The sequence below is a fragment of the Leucopleurus acutus genome (assembly GCF_964270905.1).
Source record: "Leucopleurus acutus genome assembly, chromosome: 11".
Taxonomy (NCBI): domain Eukaryota; kingdom Metazoa; phylum Chordata; class Mammalia; order Artiodactyla; family Delphinidae; genus Leucopleurus; species Leucopleurus acutus.
Genome location: NC_139152.1, coordinates 15,073,610 through 15,099,898, shown reverse-complemented (window position 1 = coordinate 15,099,898; position 26,289 = coordinate 15,073,610). Strand labels below are relative to the sequence as shown.

Below are 26,289 nucleotides of genomic sequence, written 5' to 3'. Positions count from 1 at the left end.
GTGGAATCTTCCTGGACCGCGGCACGAACCCGTGTCCCCTGCATCGGCAGGCGGACTCTCAACCACTGCGCCACCAGGGAAGCCCTATTATTATCATTTTTAATGCCTGAGAAAAACTGGTCTTATAAAATTGAAGTAACTTGCTGGAAGTCAGACACCTAGAAAACAGTAGAAACCAGGTTTTGCATCCGGGTATATTGATGTGGATCCTAAACTATTAACTATTACCCTGTGAGTTAAGAGAGACAACATTTTCATATGTTAAAAACAAACTGGTTGTTTTGGAGAAGCACAAGCTTTCCTGATATTGATAATAAAATAAAATTTATCTTATGGGTCATTATATATAGTTTAGGATTAATGAATTTGATCTTTATCTTACAGACATTTTTGAATAACCAAATTGGGTAGATGAATTAATAAACAATAGCACTATTAGTAAGGAAATGATGATGTCTTAAGCTAAGGTTTTAGTGGAGATGGAGAGTAGGGTACTAATTCATGAGACATTTTTCAAGTGCCTTGGTAGATATAGAGGGTGATGGAGGAAATTAACCCAGATACAGAAATGAGTGGATAGGAAATTTGATAGGTAAGTCAAACTATGAGTGGTTGGATGCACGTGAAGAAGGGAGTAGAGTTTCTATTGACACTGAACACCAGGTTTAGTTATGTGCAGTAAAGTCAAAATGTGAAAAGGTTAATATACTAGATTTCTAAGTTTAAAACTTAGATGAGGTGCCATTCCTAGTGATGACAAGATTTAATATGTAGCCACGGAAAGGAGTTACTGAAGTGTGAAGGTTCTAAATTTTATTGGTGAAAAAGGATGTCAAGGGTTCTTGAGGCTCGGGGTTTTTAGCTGAATCATCCATTTAGAAACGAAACCATCCAGAATGGTGGTAAGATGTGGGATAGTGAGAAACATGAGGAATGGTACCCCAGAAGTTTCCCCATGTACATAGTTTTCCCATTTACACTTAGGTGAAATGTGTGTGAACTAGACCACAGAGTTACAGATATATGCCCACTTATCTGATAAAATACTTCAGTTGGGGAGTGCTATATTCCAACAAATAAAATATCATCATTTGATTAAAAAAAAAAGGGAAAGAAGGGAAGCCAGAAGAAGAAATATTTGTTAAGGCTAGGAGGTGTACAAGGAATATTGCATAATTTTATGTCATTTCACCCTCAAAAATCTCAATTCTTTCAATTATTGACTTATTCAACATATATTTATTAAGTAGCTATAATGACAGGTCCTGTACTGTGGTAAGTATTTTATTTACTTACTTACGGTAAGTATTTTATTCTTATTTTGCAGATGAGGAAATGGAAGCTCAGAAATTTTAAGTCAATTGCCCAGGACCAAAAATGCTTCATATTTCATATCAGAGATCCCCAGGTGCTTCAGTATAAAACACCAGAAATGATAGGTACAGTGTCATGCAGAATTTGGAGCACCTGTTAGACCTAACTTTAATCTATGTATAGGAATAACAATAATTTCTTCAGGATAGTCATTGCTAAGGCTCCTGGTTACAGGAAAGAGAAAAGGGAAGTATCCAATCTTCACTTGTCATTAACCAATTGGAAGGAATTGCCAGCTATAACCCTGAAAGTGAAACCTGCATAAATGGTGTTATTTTACCTCTAGAACAAACGATCTCATTTTTGTCACATGCTCAGTAATAATGTTTATTATGGACATTTTATACCAAATGAATGTCATTCAAGATTTTAAAATCTGACTAAATTATGAAAAAGTCCATGACAACCACCAATCACATTTTCTTCCCCTTTTCATGAGATGTTTCAGTGATTTCCTATATTTTCTTGGATAGTCTACAATGTTTTCCTAGTGTGGAAGGTTTAGCAACATTTTAGTGATCCATTCTCCTGCTGTTGTAAGGGGTTCTTTAGTTCTTTGCCTTTGAAATTCCCAACTTCTTAAGTGGTACAATTTTGCATTTGCAGTTCACAGTCATAACCCTTTAAAATAACCAAAGGATTGATGAAAATTTTTACTCATATCTTCTTCTTCTGAATTGTGCTAGCAGACAGTTAAGTGATATGAGTGATATAGATGTTGGCTGTTGAAATGTAAAAGCATGTATCAACAGGCAATCTGTGAATGTTGTTAGATTCCTTTGTCTGTTAAATTTCTCTGAAAATAAATGATGCACATACTCCCAACTTTTTCTGACACTTAAAATGTTTCAGGATACTTTTCTCAACAGGTCTCTAAACTAATTTGTCTACACACTGATTTTTCTCATCCCACTTCCATGCATTTCAAATTCTATTATTAAATTTCAATTATAAATTTGAATTGGAAAAAAAGAAAGAAAAACAATGGTAGGAGTGAGGAGTCAAATGACAACAATCCAAGATCTAAATTCAATGCAATTATTAATTAGTGATATAGCCTTGGGAACTGTAATTTTATGTTTCTAAATGAATTCTTATGTTTTCTAAATGACTCAAAAAATACACCCTTTAGATGCACTAAATATATATCAAGGATCTTGATATATATGATCTCAATTAATTTTAACAACTATTAGGCACAATTATATTTCTTTTACAGATTATGAAAAAGATCAGGCAGGTTAAGTAATTTTTCCGAGACCATTCAGCTAGTAGACACCTGAGTTGGAATTTCTATTCAAGTACATTTTCCTCCAAATCTTGTTCTCTTCCTATGACATTATTCTGCCTTTTATTGTTATTGTTATATCTTTTATAATATTTAAGTGGCTTGGCAGATCATAATGGATGAGGTGCAGGGTCAAATTTTGGCTCTTCTACTTAGTAGCTTTGCATATTTAGCCCTTTGAGTGGTATTTTTTTCATCTGAAAAGTGGAGATAACAGAGTTGTTTGAATTAATGAAAGAGTATTTGAAACGACTAGCATATTATTCAGCATTAATCATATTATAACATGTCTACCATAAGGCAATGCTGTCATGACAAGAACAAGTATTGAAAACAGAGAATTGAATGATGAGAATTTTTAGTAATACTCTCCAAGTCAGAGCCATACTAGAGCTGATAAACCTTAGCATTCTAGTCTCCATAGCAGAGAAATGACAGTAAAATATTCCAAAGGATTATCCAAGTCACCATCTGGTCACTAATTCAGTTCATGAAGCTCCTTGATCCTGGGATGGGGTTCTCTGGACACTTAGCACAACTCTTCCAAAGAATGAATAAGTGTGAATGAACACACTGAATTTGGTTTCATAATCCAGTCAAAGAGGACTTAAAAATCATTGAGTGAAATGTTTATAATTAATTTGTCGAGACAACAGAGTTGAAAAATAAACTCCAGCATCTCTAGTAACTGCCTGAAATAGCTAGGAGGGTTTAAGAAACCACATTACTTAAACAATGTGTATTATAATTTGTTTATATTTTCCATTCCTTTCACAAAATAACTATAAATTATGTATATAATAGACACTCAGAAAAAACCTCAGAGAATAGATGAATGAAAGAATGGACGACTAACATAATACTCTCTTTCCTCAGTATACTTCTTATGCAATTTCCTGTCTCTGTTCCCTGAAGTTCCCTGGTCTATTTGTTCAGCTGCTGCTTCATCTAGTAACTGAAGCTCTAGATTGAGTCTTGTGATATTTTCAGTCATCAATCAATTTATGTCAACAGTTTACTGAGCAGCAGCCTCTCTAAAAGTGATGTTAAATTTTACTTAGAAGAAAATAATAAAAGTTCCATCATTTTGGTAAATTAATGACATTTACAGTACCTTAGGAAACATATATACACAGTGCCCAATTTAAAAAGGAAAGTGATGCATACATTAGGATTCCTTCCTTTAACAACTTCAGATGACTAAACTCAAGCAAGATACACCAATTATTTGACATTCTGTCAAGAGTGGTTAGTGTACCAGGCAGACTGTCAAGTCTGAAGACAAACACTATTTGTGCAAGCTGTTCACTCATCTTTGGTCAAAAATGAATCATACATGCCAAAACAAGAACAAGAATTCTAAGTTATTAAACATGACAAATATTTAATTGAAGTATCCAAGTCTAGATTTTCTTACAGATAAAAGCAACACATGTGAAGCTCTTTAGACAAGGAAAATAAAGTAATTGTCTTTCTGTTGTAACTACAATAACTGTACACAAATGAAGTAGAAAATTGAGTTAGAAGAAAAGCAAGAAAAATCTCCATTCAACATTTTCAAAGAGTGATCTTTGATGAGCAAAGATAGGAAGTAAAATAGGGTCTAGTAAGAAAGGACTTACTCAGTAACTGACCCAAAACAAAAAGAACTAAGAATATTCACAGTCCAGAAAAACAAATAAACAAACAATCAAACAAAAAAACCTTTGAGAATATAGGAGCCAGCAAAAATCAGAAACTGTTCAGTAATTCCCCAAACCTCACAGAAAGTCTCAATACAGAAAATTATATTTTAAAAGTTCGTAATTGACTGCTTGGCAGGGTCTCCCCATAAAACACTTCTTGCCAAATCACTAGATACAGCCTTTCATTTTCAATCAGGGTTTTAAGAAACAGCATAGTTAAGTCAGTAAAAGCACCTCACACTATGGACCCAATCAGTAACACCTGATACCTCTTCAAAAAATTTATTCCATACTCTCATATTTTTCCATTAAGTCATTTAGATCAACTTCCTCCAATTCCAGAGCAATAGGGGAGTCTATTATTTAAAGGGAGCAAAAGTGATTATCAGAATACCAATGGCCAACTCTATATGTTTAGTATAGTATGACTTGTGCTGATTGCTTGCTGTTTTAAAATGCAGTGGTCCAGGTAAGTTAACCTGTAGGCAGTATAAATGTATGTGGCATGATTATTTTTTAAACTTCATTCAAGTACTTACTGAGTGCCAATAATATGTACTACGTGCAATGTTCTGTGTTAAGGATAGATGGTCAGGATAGAGCCTCACAGTCCAGAAAGGAAACATAGGGTTTTATCTATAGCAAATCTATTCTCCCCTTCACACCTGAATAAAGAATCTGATTTTGTTCAGGTATCATAACCTTCAGAGAAGATGACCAGTTTACAGATAGATTCTCAATATTCTAAATCAACTGGGTAAGCCAACTCACTCATTTGCCATCTAATTAGGTTATTGGTTCAGGATGACATGCAGCCCAATTCTGGCAAATCATATAGGAAGTTAACTCTACTATGGGATTTATAGAAAACTTTTCTTGTTGGAGAGGGATCAGTGCCTTTTCTTTTGCTGTATGGTGTCATGTATGCATATGATACCAACTATGGCAGTCTTCTTGTAACCATGTGAAATGAACTAACTAAAGACAAGTCAACACACTAAGGATGACAGAGCAGAAAGATCAAAGAAACTGAGTTTATCACAAAATCAGGCAGCTGCCCCAATAATAAACTCCTGAACCACCCTACTAGCAAACTTCTTGTTATGTGAGATAATTAATTTTTCATATCTTTTAAACCAGTTGAATCAGGATTTTCTGTTTCTTGCAGCCCAAAGTGTCTTAAAGAAAAGGGAAACGGTGAAGTAAATGAAAGTATGCAAAATGTTAATAAGCGCATTGGCAGTGTGTATAAGAGCTGAGGTTGGAGACATTTTCAAAGAGAATAAAACTTTGAGTTGAGTCCTAAAAGACTCTGGGTAAACAACAGGACAGTTGCATTTCAAGCAGAGGGAAATGCAATACGCATAGTCATCAAGGCATGAAAGACCTCTGAAAATTTGAGAAACTACTTGAGAATAGAAAAGACTATGTTTGGTTGTAGAAAACAATATAAGATGGGATGGGAGGTAGATGGAGTTGAGATCATGAAAATCTACTGCAAGGTCATATTAAGGGAGAAGAGATTAATGTCATAGTCTAATAATTCTAAACCCTGTAAGCAGAAAAAGGTGACTGGAATTATGCTAGCCAGCTGGGGGTTCCCTAGGAACTAGAGCCTACTTTATGAGTAGGGATCAAGTGGTATTACACAAAGATTCTTCTCAGAGCAGTGTGAAGGATGGATGGGCTGAAAACAGGAAAGAATGGAAGGGAAGAAAAACAATTAGGAGGCTGTAGTCCAAGTAGGTAACACTAAAGGCTTGAGATAAGGTGCTGGCCATGGAGATAGAAAAAGGACAAATCAAAATATATTTTTGAGAAACAACAGTTAGGTCTTAAGGACTGCTGAATGAGGAAGATTGCTGGGTAAGAAAAATGCCTCCCAGATTTTCTGTGTTGGATGATTTGCTGGTGAGCATAAACCAGGACACTGCATATAAAAAAGACAGTTTGGGAATGGTAGGGGCAAGGATTGAAAGAGTAGAGAGTAAAAATGTTTGATTCAATTTTGGACCTCTTGAGCTAAGCTACCAGTACCCACCAAGCTACATAAATATCTTAATAATGAGCCCTCCAGGTAAAATGGTTACAAAATGTACCTATAGGTTAAATCTCTTGGAAATATTTATAGAATTGTTAGAGAAAAGCCACTTTTAGAGGATGTCTGTCAAAATGATGATTCTTAATCAGGTAGTTAGGTAGTAGTATTTTTTATCTGTTGAGACAATTTCAGTTTTTGAAAAGAAAGCCAATTAATACATGTAAAGGTGAGTACTGGTTTTCTTTTCAAGTCCTCTTTATCACTTAATGGCCAAATTTCTTGAGTCATCTATATGGCTTTTACCTCTGTGGCAGACCCTGCTCTGGGTTTACCAGATCCAACAGCATTTTCCTTCTGTATATAGATGTACACCTGGTCTGCTTTCCTATACTCCCTTGCAGTGGGTGGGGCCTTCTTACTGACTTCCCACCTATGGAATATAGGCCGAAGTGGTGTGTGCTACTTCTAGACCTGGTACCTAAAAATATATTCGACGTGACGCTCTGCTTCTCTCCCTTTCTTTATCTGGGTCCAGTACCATCAACGTGCTGATACGTTCCTATTCCTTATCACCAATCCAGATCTTTTTCCTGTTGTTCTTCATTGAGAAACAACAAAACTTAAGCAGTATAATGATGTTTTTCAAGGTCTTAACCCAAATCTGTAACATAAACTATGAGGAGCTGATATTATTATAAGGAAACCAGGTTACTACCTAAGGAAGCAATGATGTAATTGCATGTGGCTATTATAACGAAAAATTGCGAGAGACTGGATTAGAAAGTTTAGTTCCCAAAGGCCAGATGTCTGAGTTCCAACATTTGAGGTCAGTACGTATATACAAAATGTGCATTTTTACAACTCTTCACTTATTTAACAAAATAGAAGAATTTAAAGGGAAAATAATTTAAACTAGGGATATATTTAAGGTGGAGCTCTGTTCCTGGTTTTTGCATGGATCTATGGAAGAGCTTTGTATCAGATTCTATTTTCATATACATTTAATAGGAGTAATAAGACTTAAATGATATTAGAAAATAACTTAAAATTTGTATTCTGTTTTTTAATAAATCTTTTTTACTAAAGGAACTACATATAACCTCTATTATGTAAAATAAAAATAAAACAGACAAAAACAATTGTTCTTATATTATACCTTAACTAGAAAACTGTGCTAATGAATTTTACAGATTATTATGTAAAATGTAAACTTTCTTACAAATAGCCATCCCTTTTTTTTTCAGGTTGGTTGGAGTAGAGAAAAGCTCTCATTAGTTTAGTGAGTTGCTCATTGTAGGGATTTTATCTGGTGTATACTTTTCTGAGAATGACAGGGTGAAAGATGATTATAACAGATCAATATTAAATGACAAGACATATCTTCCCCTTACAAAAAAGTGAAGCAATAATTTATTATTTATTAAACTGTAAAGGTAAAAAGGTGAATTAGTAGCAATATAATGATTCTAGAAGGTAAAGGATGGAGGCTTTAAAACCTCCTGATTTTGTATCATGCGTGCCCTATTATACCGCAGTAACTCCCTAAAGTACAGCTTTTTACTCTCACTTCAGGGAGTGTTCCAGACATCAAAGCAGAGAGAGCATTTACCTCCTTTATATATTCATTTGTATGCCTTTATCAGTATTTAACTCTGACTGAATGGGAGCGCAGTTGAGGCTTTTTTATTTACTTGATGGCCAGACTTGCCTCTCTGCCTTGTGCTTATATCTGGAACAGGTCATGGGCAAAACTGTAAAATGGACAGAATCTGTTGTCAGCTTACTCCTTCTACTCTGTCCCTGCCACACAGCCTGTGGGCTTTTTCCTGCTGCCTGGATGCTAATGTGTTGTTAGCTTGTGAGCTTCTTTAGACAAGGACCATTCTAGTCTATCCTTTTGTTTAAAATTAATTTTTATTGGAGTATAATTGCTTTAAACTGTTGTGTTAGTTTCTGCTGTACAGCAAAGTGAATCAGTTATACATATACATATATCCACTCTTTTTTAGATTCTATTCCCATATCCTTAATAGTTCAACAATGTCTAACATCTCAACATTTGTCACATAAATGAACAAATGATAAACTAATTCATCATAAGCATTATGTTCTGAATATATATATTTTTTACATGAGAAGAGAAATTCTGGGAGGGAACAATGTTAACCTAAAGGAGTGACTTGCTAATGAGAGAATTTCAGGCACTGGGGAGACATATTTAGGAGAGGGGGTGAGGGGAACATAGGACTTCAAATCATATGATGCAAAATTTCCACATTATTTTGCTTTATTTAGAGTAGTCCCTGATTTGAGAAATTGCCCCAAAATTCTAGATAAGTTTAGATTGTTGAGAAAATGAATGGGCAGATTTTGCAACATCTCAATTTTATGCATAGTATATTAAAGCTAGTCCTTTAATACCATGAGCCACCTTGGAAAGTCCTCGTGATCCCAGAGACACCATGGCCTTAATTCACTCCATGGTTCTCCCAACTGGTCCAGCAGACATTGCACCAGCTTGTTTTTCAGGCCTTAATTCCTGACTCAGGTTAGTCCCTGACTTCTGCTCACATTCTCCCTCCAATCCAGTTTTTTTTTTTTTTTTTTTTCCGGTACACGGGCCTCTCACTGTTGTGGCCTCTCCCGTCGCGGAGCACAGGCTCTGGACGCGCAGGCTCAGCGGCCATGGCTCACGGGCCCAGCCGCTCCACGGCATGTGGGATCTTCCCAGACTGGGGCACGAACCCGTGTCCCCTGCATCGGCAGGCGGACTCTCAACCACTGCGCCACCAGGGAAGCCCCCTCCAATCCAGTTTTGACTTCACTAGTGATATGCATTGCCTTGTACCTGACTGGGCCGATGTCCTGACATCATTCTAGTCGTGCCAAATCTGTTTGGCATCAAGACGCACTGACTGCTCAAACAGCCCTCTTATGTCACAAGTTTGCATGTACCCAGTTGGGCAACTTTGTCCTATTCATTCATTCAGTAAAAATTTATTTAATATTTATCAAGTGCCAAGTACTGCCCTAGGTGTTTGTGCTATATCAGTGAATAAAACAGAAAAAAATTGCTGCACTTAGAGAGTTTGCAAATGTGTGTTTCATCTCAGGTTAACCCCACACTTTGAAGGGAATGCTTTCAGAGTTTTGTAGGATAGGCCTTAAAAAACAATTTATACAGATTTCGATTCAAAATGGTTCTCTTGGAGCTCATTCAATCAAACTAGTATTAGGAGTATGAAAGACTGCAATACTGCTGTTCCATTTGTGACACATCCCTAGCATACTGATGCTCCGATTTTTAAAAAACACATATTTAAATTCTTTTTCTTCAATAAAGAAATGCTTATCTTAGGTAAGCTTCCCTAGAACACACTATGAGACAGGAATTAAGGTGTATGTGATTTACTGAAGGAGTGCTCTTTAGGAAAGAAACCTTTAAGGAAGTAAGAGAAGCATTGTAGGGGAGGAGAAGGAGTTAACCAAGAGGTCATCTAGCTTTGATTCATCCCTGGGGAGGTTCTGGAATGTAAATTGTACCTTAAAGATTTCCCACTTCCCAGACCAGGTAGCTATGTTAGCAGAGAACAACTCTCCAGAGAAGAGGCAGTTGGCAGTTGGCAGTCAATATTCACTGAAACTGCAAGATGGGTCCACCAGCCAGATAAAGGGGATTTGGCTAGAGCACTAACAGTGCCTTTGAGAATGTACTGAATTCCAAGCATGTGAAAATATTGACAGCCTGAGAGAAATTTCTATGGTTTCGTGATTTTGAAAACATTTTTTTCAGCACCTCTGGAGTTCCAGACATTGGTGTGATTAGTATGCTGATGAGTATGACATGATTGCTCTCATTAGCCACTATATGGACCAGGAGTGGACGCAGACAGGGGAATAGAAGTGTTAAGGTTGTGTGACACGACATCTGCTGAGTCGTGTAGAGTATACTCTGGGATACAACATGGGAGCAATACTCAATCAACCCTGGAGAGTGGCTGGGGAGAGGGTCAAGGAAAGCTTCCTGCATGATGTGACATCAGAGCCAATCTAGTCAGAGCCCTTCATAAAGTCCTTTCCTTGCTGTATATTTCCTGTGGCTGCCATAACAAATTAATACTAACTGATGGCTTAAACAATAGAAATTAATCTCACAGTTCGGGACACCAGAAGTTTGAAATCAAGATAGGTTGTACTCCCTTTCAAGGCTCTAGGGAAAAATCCTTCCTTGCCTCTTCCAGCTTCTGGTGACCCTGGACAATCCTTGGCTCTGGGCTGTACTGACTCCATGTCCACATGGCCTTTTCTGTTTGTGTGCATCTTCTCCTCTGTCTCTTATAAGGACACTTGTCATTGGATTTAGGACCCACCCTGATAATAAAGGATGATTTAATCTCAAGATTTTAAATTTAATTACATCTTCAAACACCCTTTTTCCGAATAAGGTCTTAGTTACAGGTTCCTGGAGTTAAGATGTAGGTATATCTTTTGGGGAGCCCCATTCAACCCAATATCTCACTACCAGCTAGTGACAGCTGTTTGTTTCTTATTCAAAACGGAAAGGGGCACTGAGTTTAAGTTTCTAAAATTGTTATATGATGGGGGAGGGGCCTCCTAGTTGGGAACTCCAAATGCTACTGTACCCATTTACAGTCACCTTTTAGGGTGCAAATTGTGATTGAAAGCTTTTAAACCTTCCCAATCCAAAGCTTATTGTTAACTCCCCTTTCATGAAAAATAGGGCATACTCATCCTACATCACCCTTCCAACAGTAACTCCAAGTCAATTTCCCTTTTCAGGAAGGCTACCCACAGTGATGGCAAGTAGTCAAGATGGTTTCTGTGCAAGCCTGTTTATTCCTAACTCAGTATCTGATGAGGCAACATTCTGATCAGTGGCAGTGACAGGTGGAAGCAGTGGATGCAGGGAGAGCTATTTAGGAGGTATAGGATTATAGGGCTTGGTAAACAACTGGGCATATTCGTGAGAGATGGGGAAGATCCAGAAAAGCCTCCAAGACCTGAGTGAGCAGGGTAAGTTGCTGCGTTCAGTGTTGAACATGCTGAATATGAGGAAGCAGGAGCTCACCCGAGTGGAGAAAAATCATTAAACTGATGTCTGATGGATCTCTATCTTTTTTTAAAATTACAGGGTATTGGCTTTTGTTGTTGTTGTTTTGTTTTTTAAGGAAAGATATATTGAGAATATTTTTAAGTGTATCATGCAGGGTCTGAGCTGCATCTCTAAAGTTTTAACTCAATATTCTACACACAAAAAATCAATATTCTACAAACAAATGTCCCCTAAATATGATGCTATGCACCAGCAGCTATTATTTTTTAACTCCAAGATATATTCTAAATATATGTAATGTTCTTTGATGCTTAGGATATTTTGCCTGATTCTTAATTTTTATTTAAGTTTTAAAAGAATGTGGGTAATTAAATATTTCCCTCCACATTTTCCTTCTCCTTTTCCATATTTTCACAAATTAAGCATTCAGAAACAAGCAGTCCATTTATAACTTATATTCTTTTCTAGCCCTTCTAACTTACTCTCTTAAATCAGTGAGAAGAGAAATGGGCTTTGTTATTGGTTTTTCTCTTTTTTATAAGGGTGAGAACCATACTTAGAAAGTCTTTCCTCCTAACTTCTTTGGAAACAGTGACATTATTGTATTTATTGTGAATCTGCAAATATGACATTGATTGACAACTTTGCACTCATTGTTGTCTTTCAAATTACTCCACTTTTCACACCCTTTTAGCAGATGAAGAACTTACTAAGGTGGCTCTAGAATTAGTATTATGACAATCAATGTATTAGGATAAGTCCTTAATATTTTATTCTATTTTTTTAAATTTATCTTTCTATATGCTTTTTTACTTTATATATTTTATATTATGTTTTGGTTCAAATATTTTATATCAAGATTGTTAGGTGGTCATGTTATTTTTTAATATGCCTTCATTTGAATAAACATATGTTAAAAAAGTGAAAAGTGAAAAAAAGTGAAGTTTTAAAGGAAATAAACATTGGGGTTAATGGAGTTCTAGCTTTATTATGACAGTGAAACACCAACAAGTGTATCCACTTAACTTCCCACCAAAGTAGCTGATCGAAAAATGGTAGGGAATAAGACTCAATTCAGAGCTGGATAAGAGAGTCTATTTAGTGAAAGGCCCACTGTTTGCCAATATTATCTGATGCCTAATTATACTGACATACTAGAGGAAAATGCCCTAGCATTTCTATTAGGAATTTGAAATGAAATTCAGCAGCAAATCAAATATTAGTGCTTGACAATTCCTTGTATTTCTATTTTGCTATGAAATCCTTGAGTCATTTTCATGGGAAGAGTGATGTTTTTTGAAGCAGAAAAACATGATATTCAAAAATGATATTGACTTCCTTTTTTTCTTTTTAAAGTTCTCCACTAGCAATTGAAGCCAATAAATGATGCTTGTTATACATATGTGAGGACAAAGGATAGATTCAATTTCATCCTTAGGTCACTGACATCTGTAATTGCTAAAATTTTTGTGTGAATTTACAATGTTATAATAAAAGTAGGCAGAACAGCATCCAAAGAATCGCTTGTTCAGTAGGATCAGGAGCAGGTTATGATGAGGAATTCTGGTATCTCTTAAATAAGTCTGACTTCTCCACTAATAATATTCAAAATTTATGCTCTGGGAAAAGTTTAGTGCTGTAGGAATTTTTAACTTAAAGAGCACATATTGGTCTTTAGACCCCACTGTTTATAACTAATATTGTACAGAAATTTCTTTTTTTTTTTTTTTTAACATCTTTATTGGAGTATAATTGCTTTACAATGGTATGTTAGTTTCAGCTTCACAACAAAATGAATCAGTTATATATATACATATATTCCCATATCTCTTCCCGCTTGCGTCTCCCTCCCTCCCACCCTCCCTATCCCACCCCTCCAGGCGGTCACAAAGCACCGAGCTGATCTCCCTGTGCTATGCGGCTGCTTCCCACTAGCTATCTACCTTACGTTTGGTAGTGTATATATGTCCATGCCTCTTTATCGCTTTGTCACCGTTTACCCTTCCCCCTCCCCATAGCCTCAAGTCCATTCTCTAGTAAGTCTGTGTCTTTATTCCTGTTTCACCCCTAGGTTTTTCATGACATTTTTTTTTTTAAATTCCATATATATGTGTTAGCATACGGTATTTGTCTCTCTCTTTCTGACTTACTTCACTCTGTATGACAGACTCTAGGTCTATCCACCTCATTACAAATAGCTCAATTTCGTCTCTTTTTATGGCTGAGTAATATTCCATTGTATATATGTGCCACATCTTCTTTATCCATTCATCCGATGATGGACACTTAGGTTGTTTCCATCTCTGGGCTATTGTAAATAGAGCTGCAATGAACATTTTGGTACATGACTCTTTTTGAATTATGGTTTTCTCCAGAAATTTCTTTTAAAGCATACATTCTTCCAAAACATACACAGTCTTATAACTAGATTTTATATTGAAATATTAAGCAAGTAGACGTGATCACACGTAGACCTTGTGATTTAAAGCTATAGGAAAGGTATCATCCAGATTTAAAATTCTGGTTGGATTTAAAGAGCAGCAATGGTACGAAAGGAAGATTTTGAAGATGATGACAGTTAAATTATACTCATAAATAAAAATAACCTTGACAAAGACTCAAATTTGGCTGAATTTTAAGTGGAAGTTTGTATCAATTACAAGGGAAAGCTGCCCCACAGAGAAAAGTTGACAATAAAAAAAGGTATTCTAACCTATTTTGGTTAATCTTACCAGTGAAGATGATGGGCAATCTGGATGCTTTGCAGTGAGCGGTGTAACAGAAGTTGCACTAGAGGACTTTCAAGGTTCCATTCAAACTTGACAGCCTGAAATAAGAGATACAATTAGTTTCCTTTTTTTTTTTTTTCCTCAGTAACAAAATTATAGCAAATACAAAGGGACCTAAGAGTCTTGAGAAAGACAGGGAAAACAGCATCAATGTTTTAACAAAATGTTTATATTTGATAGCTTTATTAGCTGGTGTATAACTAATAACAGAGCATACACACAACACACAATTGGGGGTGTGTAGTCTGCTTCCTTTCCTTATTTTTGCTTTAGTATCACAGGATAATAAATAGGAGCAGGTTGTTGGTGGAGTTCAACCATGCCTAGGAAGAGAATCTTGGCACAAAAAATAATATCATGAACACTGTCTTGGATATAAAAATGGCATTATTAAGCAGTAGATGTTTCCCTTCTTTTGGAGATGAAATTAATACACACTCAAAGCCTTAACTGAAATCACCAACTGAGTATTAATCTGAAGGCTTTGAAGCTTTCCTAATAGGTTTCAAAGCTGACTGTTCCCACCATAGTTCACCCATCCCCAAATCTCCCATGCCTTCATCTGCACTGGGAACAACTTTCTAATGTTTTCTAGTATACCCAACCTGGTGGGAAACACAATCATCAAAAGCAACCTTTGATCTCCTTTGGGACCTAATTCAGACCTCCACCCACACTCTATAGGGACTTCACCATCGGCAGTCAGTAAGTATCTGGGCCCCCATCATCTCAGGAATCTGAATAAGTTGTGAAAATGAAAGTCAGGTTTTCTTCCTATCTTCCTAAAAATGCTTATTCCTGCTTGAGAAGCAAAGCTTCTATGGTTTGTTGCCCAGTAAACCATTTAAGTCTCTCTCTCTCTCTCTCTCTCTCTCTCTCACTCTCTCTCTCACACACACACACACACACACACACACACACACACACAGAGTTTAAGCCAGGTTTTATATCACAATATAGACAGCAGAAAAAAGTGGGTACAACATTCATTTAACGCACACCTGAAGAAACACCTCAGTATGCTAACCATCCTCAAGGATGGGAACATCTATGAATTCCCAAATGAGAATGTCAAAGATGATTTCAGAAAATTTGCATAATCTCTGAATGTTGTCTGAATATATAAAGACCATAATGTGTGTTGTCTTAAACTGCAGTTGTGGGCTTCTTTAATTTACATGCTAATACTGGACTGACTAGACCATGGGTTGTGTTCATGCCCTTATAGTGAACATATCCTATGAGCATATGACCAGGAGAGATGTCTCAGAATTTACTTCCGTGCTTGTCTTTTAGCTTTCTTTTCAGATTTCCCTGTGATTTCTTTCTGAACCCAGTAACTACTTATTGATCTTGAATTGCTGTCCTTGCTTCCAAACTCCCTGCTCACCCTGTCTACTGCTACAATTTCCACCTGCATCCTGCCTCATCATCTAGGAGGTAGGCAATATTTTTGGTGCATACTGCATTATTTTGAACTCTCTTCTTGAAACCTACCTGCATTGTTACAGCTTGTGGTTTGCAGTACCTCTGGGTCTGTATCTTATTTGATTTCTAGCTATAAGCCATACATTCTGTTTTCATTATGGTCTTAAAGTCCATTCTTATTGCTCTTTAATATAGCCTGTTTAATTCTAATAAAAGAATGCATAACAAAAATAACATGATTCCAGAAAATAATCAGCAGGGTAGGATTTGATTATGTCTTGGAAAGTATTTTTTTTAACATCTTTATTGGAGTATAATTGCTTTACAATGGTGTATTAGTTTTTGCTTTATAACAAAGTGAATCAACTATACATATACATATATACCCATATCTCCTCCCTCATGCATCTCCCTCCCACCCTCCTTATCCCACCCCTCTAGGTGATCACAAAGCACTGAGCTGATCTCCCTGTGCTATGAGGCTGATTCCCACTAGCTATCTATTTTACACTTGGTAGTATGTATAAGTCCATGTCACCCTCTCACTTCGCCCCAGCTTCCCCTTCCCCTTCCCCTGTCCTCAAGTCCATTCTCTACGTCTTTACTGCTGTCCTGTCACTAGGTTCATCAGACCTTTTTTTTTTTTTTAGATTCCATATACATGTGTTAGCATATGGTATTTGTTTTTCTCTTTCCGACTTACTTCACTCTGTACAACAGACTCTAGGTCCATCCTCATTACAAACAACTCAATTTTGTTTCTTTTTATGGCTGAGAAACATTCCATTGTATATATGTGCCACACCTTCTTTATCCATTCATCTGTCGATTGACACTAGGTTGCTTCCATGTCGTGGCTACTGTAAACAGAGCTGCTGTGAACATTGTGGTACATAACTCTTTTAGAATTCTGGTTTTCTCAGGGTATATGCCCAGTAGTGGGATTGCTGAATCGTATGGTAGTTCTATTTTTAGTTTTTTAAGGAACCTCCATACTGTCCTCCATAGTGGCTGTATCAACTTACATTCCCACCAACAGTGAATAGGGTTCTCTTTTCTCCACACCCTCCCAGGCATTTATTGTTTGTAGATTTTATGATGATGGCCATTCTGATTGGGGTGAGATGATACCTCATTGTAGTTTTGATTTGCATTTCTCTAATGATTAGTGATGCTGAGCATTCTTTCATGTGTTTGTTGGCAATCTGTATGTCTTCTTTGGAGAAATGTCTGTTTGGGTCTTCTGCCCATGTTTGGATTAGGCTGTTTGTTTTTTTGATATTGAGCTGCATGAGCTGCTTGTAAATTTTGGAGATTAATCCTTTGTCAGTTGCTTCAATGCAAATATTTTTTCCCATTCTGAGGGTTGTCTTTTCGTTTCATTTACGGTTTCCTTTCCTGTGCAAAAGATTTTAAGTTTCATTAGGTCCCATTTATTTATTTTTGTTTTTATTTCCATTTCTCTGGGAGATGGGTCAAAAAGGATCTTGCTGTGATTTATGTCATAGAGTGTTCTGCCTATGTTTTCCTCTAAGAGTTTTATTGTGTCTGGACTTACATTTAGGTCTTTAATCCATTTTGAGTTTATTTTTGTGTATGGTGTTAGGGAGTGATCTAATTTCATTCTTTTACATGTAGCTGTCCAGTTTTCCCAGCACCACTTATTGAAGAGGCAATCTTTTCTCCATTGTATATTCTTGCCTCCTTTATCAAAGGTAAGGTGACCACATGTGCGTGGGTATATCTCTGGGATTTCTATCCTGTTCCATTGATCTATATTTCTGTTTTTGTGCCAGTACCATACTGTCTTGATTACTGCAGCTTTTTGTATAGTCTGAAGTCCAGAAGCCTGATTCCTCCAGCTCCGTTTTTCTTTCACAAGATTGCTTTGGCTATGTGGGGTTTTTGGTGTTTCCATGCAAATTGTGAAATTCTTTGTTCTAGTTATGTGAAAAATTCCATTGGTAGTTTGATAGGGATTGCATTGAATCTGTAGATTACTTGGGTAGTGGAGTAATTTTCACAATGTTGATTCTTCCAATCCAAAAACATGGTATGTCTCCCCATCTCTTTGTATCACCTTTAATATCTGTCATCAGTGTCTTATAGTTTTCTGCATACAGGTCTTTTGTCTCCTTAGGTAGGTTTATTCCTAGGTATTTTATTATTTTTGTTGCAATGGTAAATGGGAGTGATTCCTTAATTTCTCTTTCAGAGTTTTCATCATTAGGGTACAGGAATGCAAGAGATTTCTGTGCATTTTATTTCCTGCTACTTTACCAAATTCATTGATTAGCTCTAGTAGGTTTCTGGGAGAGTGTTTAGGACTCTCTATGTATAGTATAAAGTCATCTGCAAACAGTGAGAGTTTTACTTCTTTTCCGATTTGGATTCCTTTATTTCTTTTTCTTCTCTGATGGCTGTGGCTAAAACTTCCAAAACTATGTTGAATAAGAGTGGTGAGAGTGGGCAACCTTGTCTTGTTCCTGATCTTTGTGAAAATGGTTTCAGTTTTTCACCATTGAGAATGATGTTGGCTATCAGTTTGTAATATATGGCCTTTATTGTGTTGAGGTAAATTCCCTCTATATCTACACTCTGGAGGGTTTTTGTCATAAAGGGGTGTTGAATTTTGTCAAAAGCTTTTTCTTCATCTATTGAGATGATCATATGATCTTTCTCCTTCAATTTGTTAATATGGTGTATCACATTTATTGATTTGCATACATTGAAGAATTCTTGCATTCCTGGGATAAACTCCAATTGATCATGGTGTGTGATGCTTTTAATGTGCTGTTGGATTCTGTTTGCTAGTATTTTGTTGAGGAGTTTTGCAACTATGTTCATCAGTGATATTGGCCTGTAGTTTTCTTTCTTTGTGACATCTTTGTCTGGTTTTGGTATCAGGGTGATGGTGGCCTTGCAGAATGAGTTTGGGAGTGTTCCTCCCTCTGCTATATTTTGGAAAAGTTTGAGAAGGATAGGTGTTAGCTCTTCTCTAAATGTTTGATAGAATTCGCTTATGAAGCCATCTGGTCCTGGGCTTTTGTTTGTTGGAAGATTTTTAATCACAGTCTCAATTTCAGTGCTTGTGATTGGTCTATTTATATTTTCTATTTCTTCCTGGTTCAGTCTCAGAAGGTTGTGCTTTTCTAAAAATTTGTCCATTATTTCCAGGTTGTCCATTTTATTGGCATATAGTTGCTTGTAGTAATCTCTCATGATCCTTTGTATTTCTGCAGTGTCAGTTGTTACTTCTCCTTTTTCATTTCTAATTCTGTTGATTTGAGTCTTCTCCCTTTTATTCTTGATGAGTCTGGCTAATAGTTTTTCAATTTCAATTATCTTCTCAAAGAACCAGCTTTTAGTTTTATTGATCTTTGCTATTGTTTCCTTCATTTCTTTATCATTTCTTTCTGACCTGATCTTTATGATTTCTTTCCTTCTGCTAACTTTGTGGTTTTTTTCTTCTTCTTTCTCTAATTGCTTTAGGTGTCAGGTTAGCTTGTTTATTTGAGATGTTTCTTGTTTCTTGAGGTATGATTGTATTGCTATAAACTTCCCTCTTAGAACTGCTTTTGCTGCATCCCATAGGTTTGGTGTCATCGTGTTTTCATTGTCATTTGTTTCTGGGTATTTTCTGATTTCCTCTTAGGTTTGTTCAATGATCTCTTGGTTATTAAGTAGTGTATTGTTTAGCCTCCATGTGTTGGTAATTTTTATAGATTTTTTTTCCTGTAATTGATATCTAGTCTCATAGCGTTGTGGTCAGAAAAGATACTTGATACGATTTCAATTTTCTTAAACTTACCAAGGTTTGATTTGTGACCCAAGATATGATCTATCCTGGAGACTGTTCCATGAGCACTTGAGAAAAAAGTGTATTCTGTCGTTTTGAGATGGAATGTCCTATAAATATCAATTAATTCCATCTTGTTAAGTGTATCATTTAAAGCTTGTCTTTCCTTTTTTATGTTCATTTTGGATGATCTCTTCATTGGTGAAAGTTGGGTGTTAAAGCCCCCTACTAGTATTGTGTCACTATCGATTTCCCCTTTTATGGCTGTTAGCATTTGACTTAGGTATTGAGGTGCTCCTATGTTGGGTGCATAAATATTTACAGTTGTTATATCTTCTTCTTGGATTGATCCTTTGATCATTATGTAGAGTCCCTCTTTGTCTCTTGTAATAGCCTTTATTTTAAAGCCTATTTTGTTTGATATGAGAATTGCTACTCCAGCTTTCTTTGGTTTCCATTGGCATGGAATATCTTTTTCCATTCCTCACTTTCAGTCTGTTTGTGTCCCTAGGTCTTCAGTGTGTCTCTTGTAGACAGCATAAATATGGGTCTTGTTTTTGTATCCATTCAGCCAGTCTGTGTCTTTTGGTTGGAGCATTTTATCCATTTACATTTAAGGTAATTATCGATATGTATTTTCCTATTACCATTATCATAATTGTTTTAGGTTTTTTATTGTAGATCTTTTCCTTCTCTTGTGTTTCTTGACTAGAGAAGTTCCTTTAGCATTTGTTGTAAAGCTGGTGTGGTGGTATGAATTCTCTTAGCTTTTGCTTCTCTGTAAAGGTTTTAATTTCTCTATCAAATCTGAATGAGATCCTTGCTGGGCAGAGTAATCTTGGTTGTAGGTTTTTCCCTTTCATCACTTTAAATATTTCCTGCCACTCCATTCTGGCTTGCAGAGTTTCTCCTGAAAGACCAACTGTTAACCTTATGTGGATTCCCTTGTATGTTATTTGTTGTTTTTCCCTTGCTGCTTTTGCTTTTAATATTTTTTCTTTGCATTTAATTTTTTTTTTTTTTTGCGGTACGTGGGACTCTCACTGTTGTGGCCTCTCCCGTTGCAAAGTACAGGCTCCGAACGCGCAGGCACAGTGGCCATGGCTCACGGGTCCAGCCACTCCGCGGCATGTGGGATCTTCCCGGACTGGGGCATGAACCCATGTCCTCTGCATCGGCAGGCAGACTCTCAACCACTGCGCCACCAGGGAAGAGGGGAGCACCTGCATTTAATTTTTGATAGTGTAATAAATATGTGTCTTGGCATGTTTCTCCTTGGATTTATCCTGTATGGGACTCTCTGTGCTCCCTGGACTTGATTAATTATTTCCTTTCCATATTAGGGAATTTTTCAACTGTAATCTCTTCAAGTATTTTCTCAGTCCCTTTCTTTTTCTCTTCTGCTTCTGGGACCCCTATACTTGGAATGTTCATGTGTTTAATGTTGTCCCAGAAGTCTCTGAGACTGTCCTCAATTCTTTTCATTCTTTTTTCTTTATTCTGCTCTGCAGTAGTTATTTCCACTATTTCATCTTCCCAGTCACTTATCTGTTCTTCTGCCTCAGTTATTCTTCTATTGATTCCTTCTAGAGAACTTTTAATTTCATTTATTGTGTTGTTCATCATTGTTTGTTTTTCTCTTTAGTTGTTATAGGTCCTTGTTAAACGTTTCTTGTATTTTCTCCATTCTATTTCCAAGATTTTGGATCATCTTTACTATCATTATTCTGAATCCTTTTTCACATAGACTGAATATTTGCTCTTCATTTGTTTGGTCTGGAGGGTTTTTACCTTGCTCCCTCATCTGCTGTGTGTTTCTCTATCTTGTCATTGTGCTTAACTTACTGTGTTTGGGGTCTCCTTTTCAGAGGCTGCAGGTCTGTAGTTCCCCTTGTTTTTGATATCTGTGCCCAGTGGCTAAGGTTGGTTCAGTGGATCGTGTAGGCTTCCTGGTGGAGGGGACTAGTGCCTGTGTTCTGGTGGATGAGGCTGGATCTTGTGTTTCTGGTGGGCAGGCTTGCATCTGATGGTGTGTTTTGGGGTGTCTGTGACCTTATTCTGATTATAGGCAGCCTCTCTGCTAATGGGTGGGGTTGTGTTCCTGTCTTGCTAGTTTTTTGGCATAGGTTTTCCAGCACTGTAGTTTGCTGGTCGTTGAGTGGAGCTGGGTCTTGGCGTTGAGATGGAGATCTCTGGGAGAGCTTTCACGATTTGATATTATGTGGAGCCGGGAGGTCTCTGGTGGACCAATGTACTGAACTCTGCTCTCCCACCTTAGAGGCACATGGCTGACAGCTGGCCAGAGCACCAAGACCCTGTCAGCCAAACGGCTCAGAAGAAAAGGGAGAAAAAAAGAAAGAAAGAAAAATATAATAAAATAAATTTATTAAAGTACCAAATAAAAATTAATTTTTTAAAATAAAAAAATTGTAAAGTAATTAAAAAAATAAAGGACAGACAGAACCCTAGGACAAATGGTAAAAGCAAAGCTATACAGACAAAATCACACAAAGTAGCATACACATACACACTCACAAAAAGAGAATAAGGAAAAAAATATATATATTGCTGTTCCCATAGTCCACTACCACAATTCTGGGATGATTCGTTGTCTCTTCAGGCAGTCCAGAGATGCAGTATACATCAAGTTGATTGTGGTGATTTAATCTGCTGCTCCTGAGGCTTCCGGGAGACATTTCCCTTTCTCTTCTTTGTTCGCACAGCTCCTGGGGTTCAGCTTTGGATTTAGCCCCGCCTCTGCATGTACGTCGCCTGAGGGCATCTGTTCTTTGCTCAGACAGGACGGGGTTAAAGGAGCAGCTGATTCAGGGGCTCTGGCTCACTCAGGCCAGGGGGAGGGAGGGGTATGGAATGCGGGGGGAGCCTGCGACGTCAGAGGCCAGTGTGACGTTGCACCAGCCTGAGGCTCCATGTGTTCTCCAGGGGAAGTTGTCCCTGGATCACGGGACCCTGGCAGTGGCAGGTTGCACAGGCTCCTGGGAGGGGAGGTGTGGATAGTGACCTGTGTTTGCACACAGGCTTCTTGGTGGCTGCAGCAGCAGCCTTAGCGTTTCATGCCCGTCTCTGGTGTCCGCACAAATAGCTACGGCTCGCAACCGTCTCTGGAGCTCGTTTAGGCGGTGCTCTGAATCCCCTCTCCTCATGCACCCCGAAACAGTGGTCTCTAGCCTCTTCAGCAGTTCCGGACTTTCCCCCAGACTCCCTCCCAGCTAGCTGTGGTGCACTAGCCCCCTTCACACTGTGTTCACGCAGCCAGCCCCAGTCCTCTCCCTGGGATCCGACCTCCGAAGCCTGAGCCTCAGCTCCCAGCCCCGCCTGCCCCAGCGGGTGAGCAGACAAGCCTCTCAGGCTGGTGAGTGCTGGTCAGCACCGATCCTCTGGGCGGGAATCTCTCCACTTTGCCTTTCACACCCCTGTGGCTGCGCTCTCCTCCGTGGCTCTGAAGCTTCCCTCCTGCCACACCCCGTCTCTGCCAGTGAAGGGGCTTCCTAGTGTGTGGAATCTTTTCCTCCTTCACAGCTCCCTTCCATAGGTGCAGGTCCCATCCATATTCTTATGTCTCTGTTTTTTCTTTTTTCTTTGGCCCTACCCAGTTTCTTGCCTTTTGGGAAGTCTGATGTCTTCTGCCAGCATTCAGTAGGTGTTCTGTAGGAGTTGTTCCACATGTAGATGTATTTCTGATGTATTTGTGGGGAGGAAGGTGATCTCTACGTCTTACTCTTCCACCATCTTGAAGGCCTCCCATGTCTTGGAAAGTTTTAATGTCAGGGTGGAGCACTGAAGTGTAAGGGCAAACCCCACAATGAATGTTTTGAAAATTCTTTCCAACTTTCATTTATTTTCCAGTCACATTTTAGATTTCTTTCCATCTCACATGAGTTTATAATCATCATTTTTAATTAGGGAATAGTTGCAACGCTACTCATCTTTATCTCTGTGTATTTGCTATGTTGGATCCTTTGTGCATCTTGTCTACGAATTTGCATTTACAGGCATATGGCTCTCAGCGACATTCCTGGTGCCAAGTGTTATTGATTCAGATTGGGGTCTTCAAATGGATTTAATCTATATAAACTGTTGTAAAAACTTACTTTTTTGAGTTGGGTTAGATATAGCAGGTTGCCCATATTCATGAGGCATGAGATGAATAGTGTTCCTGCAAGTTGCATTAATCTTCATTTTCACTACACTATCCTGGCAAGCCTAGGGAAGTCACAACTATAAGGAGTGGCAGAAGCAACTCTATGGTATATATATTTCTAAACCAGCTCTCTCTTTAGGAGGGCTTTAGAGAAGTGCATATTCTGTTTGTAAAGTAACATGGTATTCAAGTCTATTCATAGAAGCTCCCCACTTCAGTCTTAGGGTCTCCTGTCTTAAATTCAAAACCTGAGGCACCTGGCATTTAAAATAGCTTGTAATTACAACCTGACATTTCAGATAAGAAAATACCTGTGTTATAAAGCAAGACAAAAGAAAAACATAAAGACCACTATTTTAGGCCTATTCAGCATTCAGTATACAGTTAACTTAGAAAACAAATCATTGCTTATATTTTGGATATTCAATCATATATCAATACATGACCATTTGTGTAATTGTTTATATTTCAACATATTCAGACTAAATCCATCCTTGATCATATTTCTAGATAAATTTATATTATTTTCCAAAATTACTCCAATATTGTGATATTTGATGTCATAAAAGTGTACTATCTGGCAGCAGAATTTGGTTATTAGAAACTACTTTTATAAAATCTACAATTAATATTAGAATATGGGAAAAGCAAGAAAAATATTATGAGCAGATGCCTAGTAAATGACTATTTTCTACATAATATTTATTTGGTTAATTTTTTATTGTTTTATATATACAGTTGGATACAAGTATTGCATCACAAGCATTTCTATTTTTTTCCTGTTCTAATTAATAAGTGAAGTCATTTTCTAAAAATTTTCCCTTTTGGCTTTTATATACCTTTTTTGTAACTGTAACCAATTTTGGCTAGAGAATGTCTGCAGTACCCATATTGACATATGAGCTATAATTTTTTAGCCCCCTGGCTGGCCAAATTGCAATTATCACTTTTATGTAGTCTATTGTTGATTCACTGGGAACTGTTTTAGAGAATTATTGGTTAAAATCCTGGAGTCCCTTGGCAACTTTGCTGTTCTTACCTGAACTAGCTGTGGAAGATATTCCAGTAGTTCATCATTCAAGAGGTTGTCTAACTGTTGAACTGCAACTTTACGGATTTCTTGATCTGGAAAACTAATACAAAGTAAATATATCTATTAAGCTGTTAACAGTATAAAATAATGCATGAGAAATATCAAGAAAACAGAGAATTAATTTCACCTCCAATGCATTAGATAAATAATCTCACAATCAATTAAGTTGTTCATTAGCACCAAATAATCATTCTTTTTTCATAGTCTGTACTCTCCTATGAACTGCAGTAGAAAGTTGTTTTGACTTTCAGATCCCTGCCAGCTTTCCTGCCTATAAAATGTGGACTATAGAATATAAAAGATATTTTCTAAAACATATGAAAATTTTTGCTTATTATTTAGCCATATATTTAAGTAAATTATTACCAGCTGGAGACCTGATGGCATATATGATTAAAAATGAGATATGGTATATTTAAATGAGTTTTGGCCAGATGATAATGAAAACCAGAAATCTAAAGTATCTTACAATAAATAAGCACAAATAACTTAATACAGCTAAATCTTACTAGACTGTTAAGTTCCTGAGGGTAACTATGCCTTACTCATTTTTGGACTGCAAATGCCTGTTGTAAGATTTAGCACCAATCAGACACAATAAAAGTTTGTTACTGAACTAAATTTAGTTAGCATTTGAAACCTTGTAGTCGCTCTTCATATTGGCAGGTTGCTCATCTGTGGGTACATAGGGTTGACTGTACTACACCATTTTAAGTAAGGGACTTAAGCTTCTGCGTTTTCGTATCTGCAGAGGTCCTGGAACTAATCTCCTGAGGATACTGAGGGACGACTGTGCTCCTCCGATGGGCTCCTCTGATTGCCATTCTCTTGCTCCATCAGTAGAAGTAGATTCAATTATCTCTAGCTCCTGGGAAGTGCCGAGATACAACTCTGACACCATACTTAGTATGTAGATTAGTAGATATAACAAGGGTATTGATAAGACCAATTAATTTTAAACAAGTCTTAAAAAATTAGTATGTATAATTTAAAACTTGAAGGAAACTTTTTACAGTAATTCACTTAAAAACAAAGACATGAATGAACAAAGTCCCCAAATCCTTTTGTATGGGAACAAACAAAATGCTTTTCAACCAGTCAGGTGAGAGCTCTAAAGACTGGCTCTCAATACTGTGGAGGTCAGAAAACTTTAAAGTCTCCAAGGCCCAGTCTCTTTTCAACATGTCAGGTTACTGAAGGGTGAAATGAATACTATGCAGCTACAGTGTAAAGGAAAAAATGGCATTACTCAGTATCTCCCAACTGTCCTTGATAGCAGTTTGAAATGCACTGCTTAAACAGGTTACATATTTTTTTCTTCATTTAAACTGAGCATTTTAATTGCAACAAGAATTTCACTTCCAAGGTTAGTCATCCAAAACCCTTATTTCTGACCTGCAAATACTTTTCCAATAATTTTCTCCCTATGAACATTCAAGCAATAAGATCTAGTGAGAATGTAGTCCAGGCACATCTCAAGAAGTACCGCTAAGGTCAGAAGATCTTAGCATAGCATTAAGCACAGATGGAGAGTAGAAACGGTGTAATAAAAATGC

At 37.2% G+C, this 26,289-nt stretch overlaps 1 protein-coding gene across 7 annotated transcripts in view; it reads right to left on the bottom strand.

Annotated features, from left to right (window-relative positions):
• The window catches only part of PIK3C2G (phosphatidylinositol-4-phosphate 3-kinase catalytic subunit type 2 gamma), a 364,032-nt gene that overhangs the window by 179,785 nt on the left and 157,958 nt on the right, over positions 1 to 26,289 (bottom strand). For all 7 annotated transcript variants that reach the window (XM_082849612.1, XM_082849613.1, XM_082849617.1 and 4 more), the window contains 2 exons: positions 24,680 to 24,773; positions 14,195 to 14,289 (listed from right to left, as the gene is read on the bottom strand). In XM_082849612.1, the coding sequence (XP_082705738.1) occupies positions 14,195 to 14,289; positions 24,680 to 24,773 (189 nt within the window). The remainder of the gene's footprint in view (positions 1 to 14,194; positions 14,290 to 24,679; positions 24,774 to 26,289) is intronic.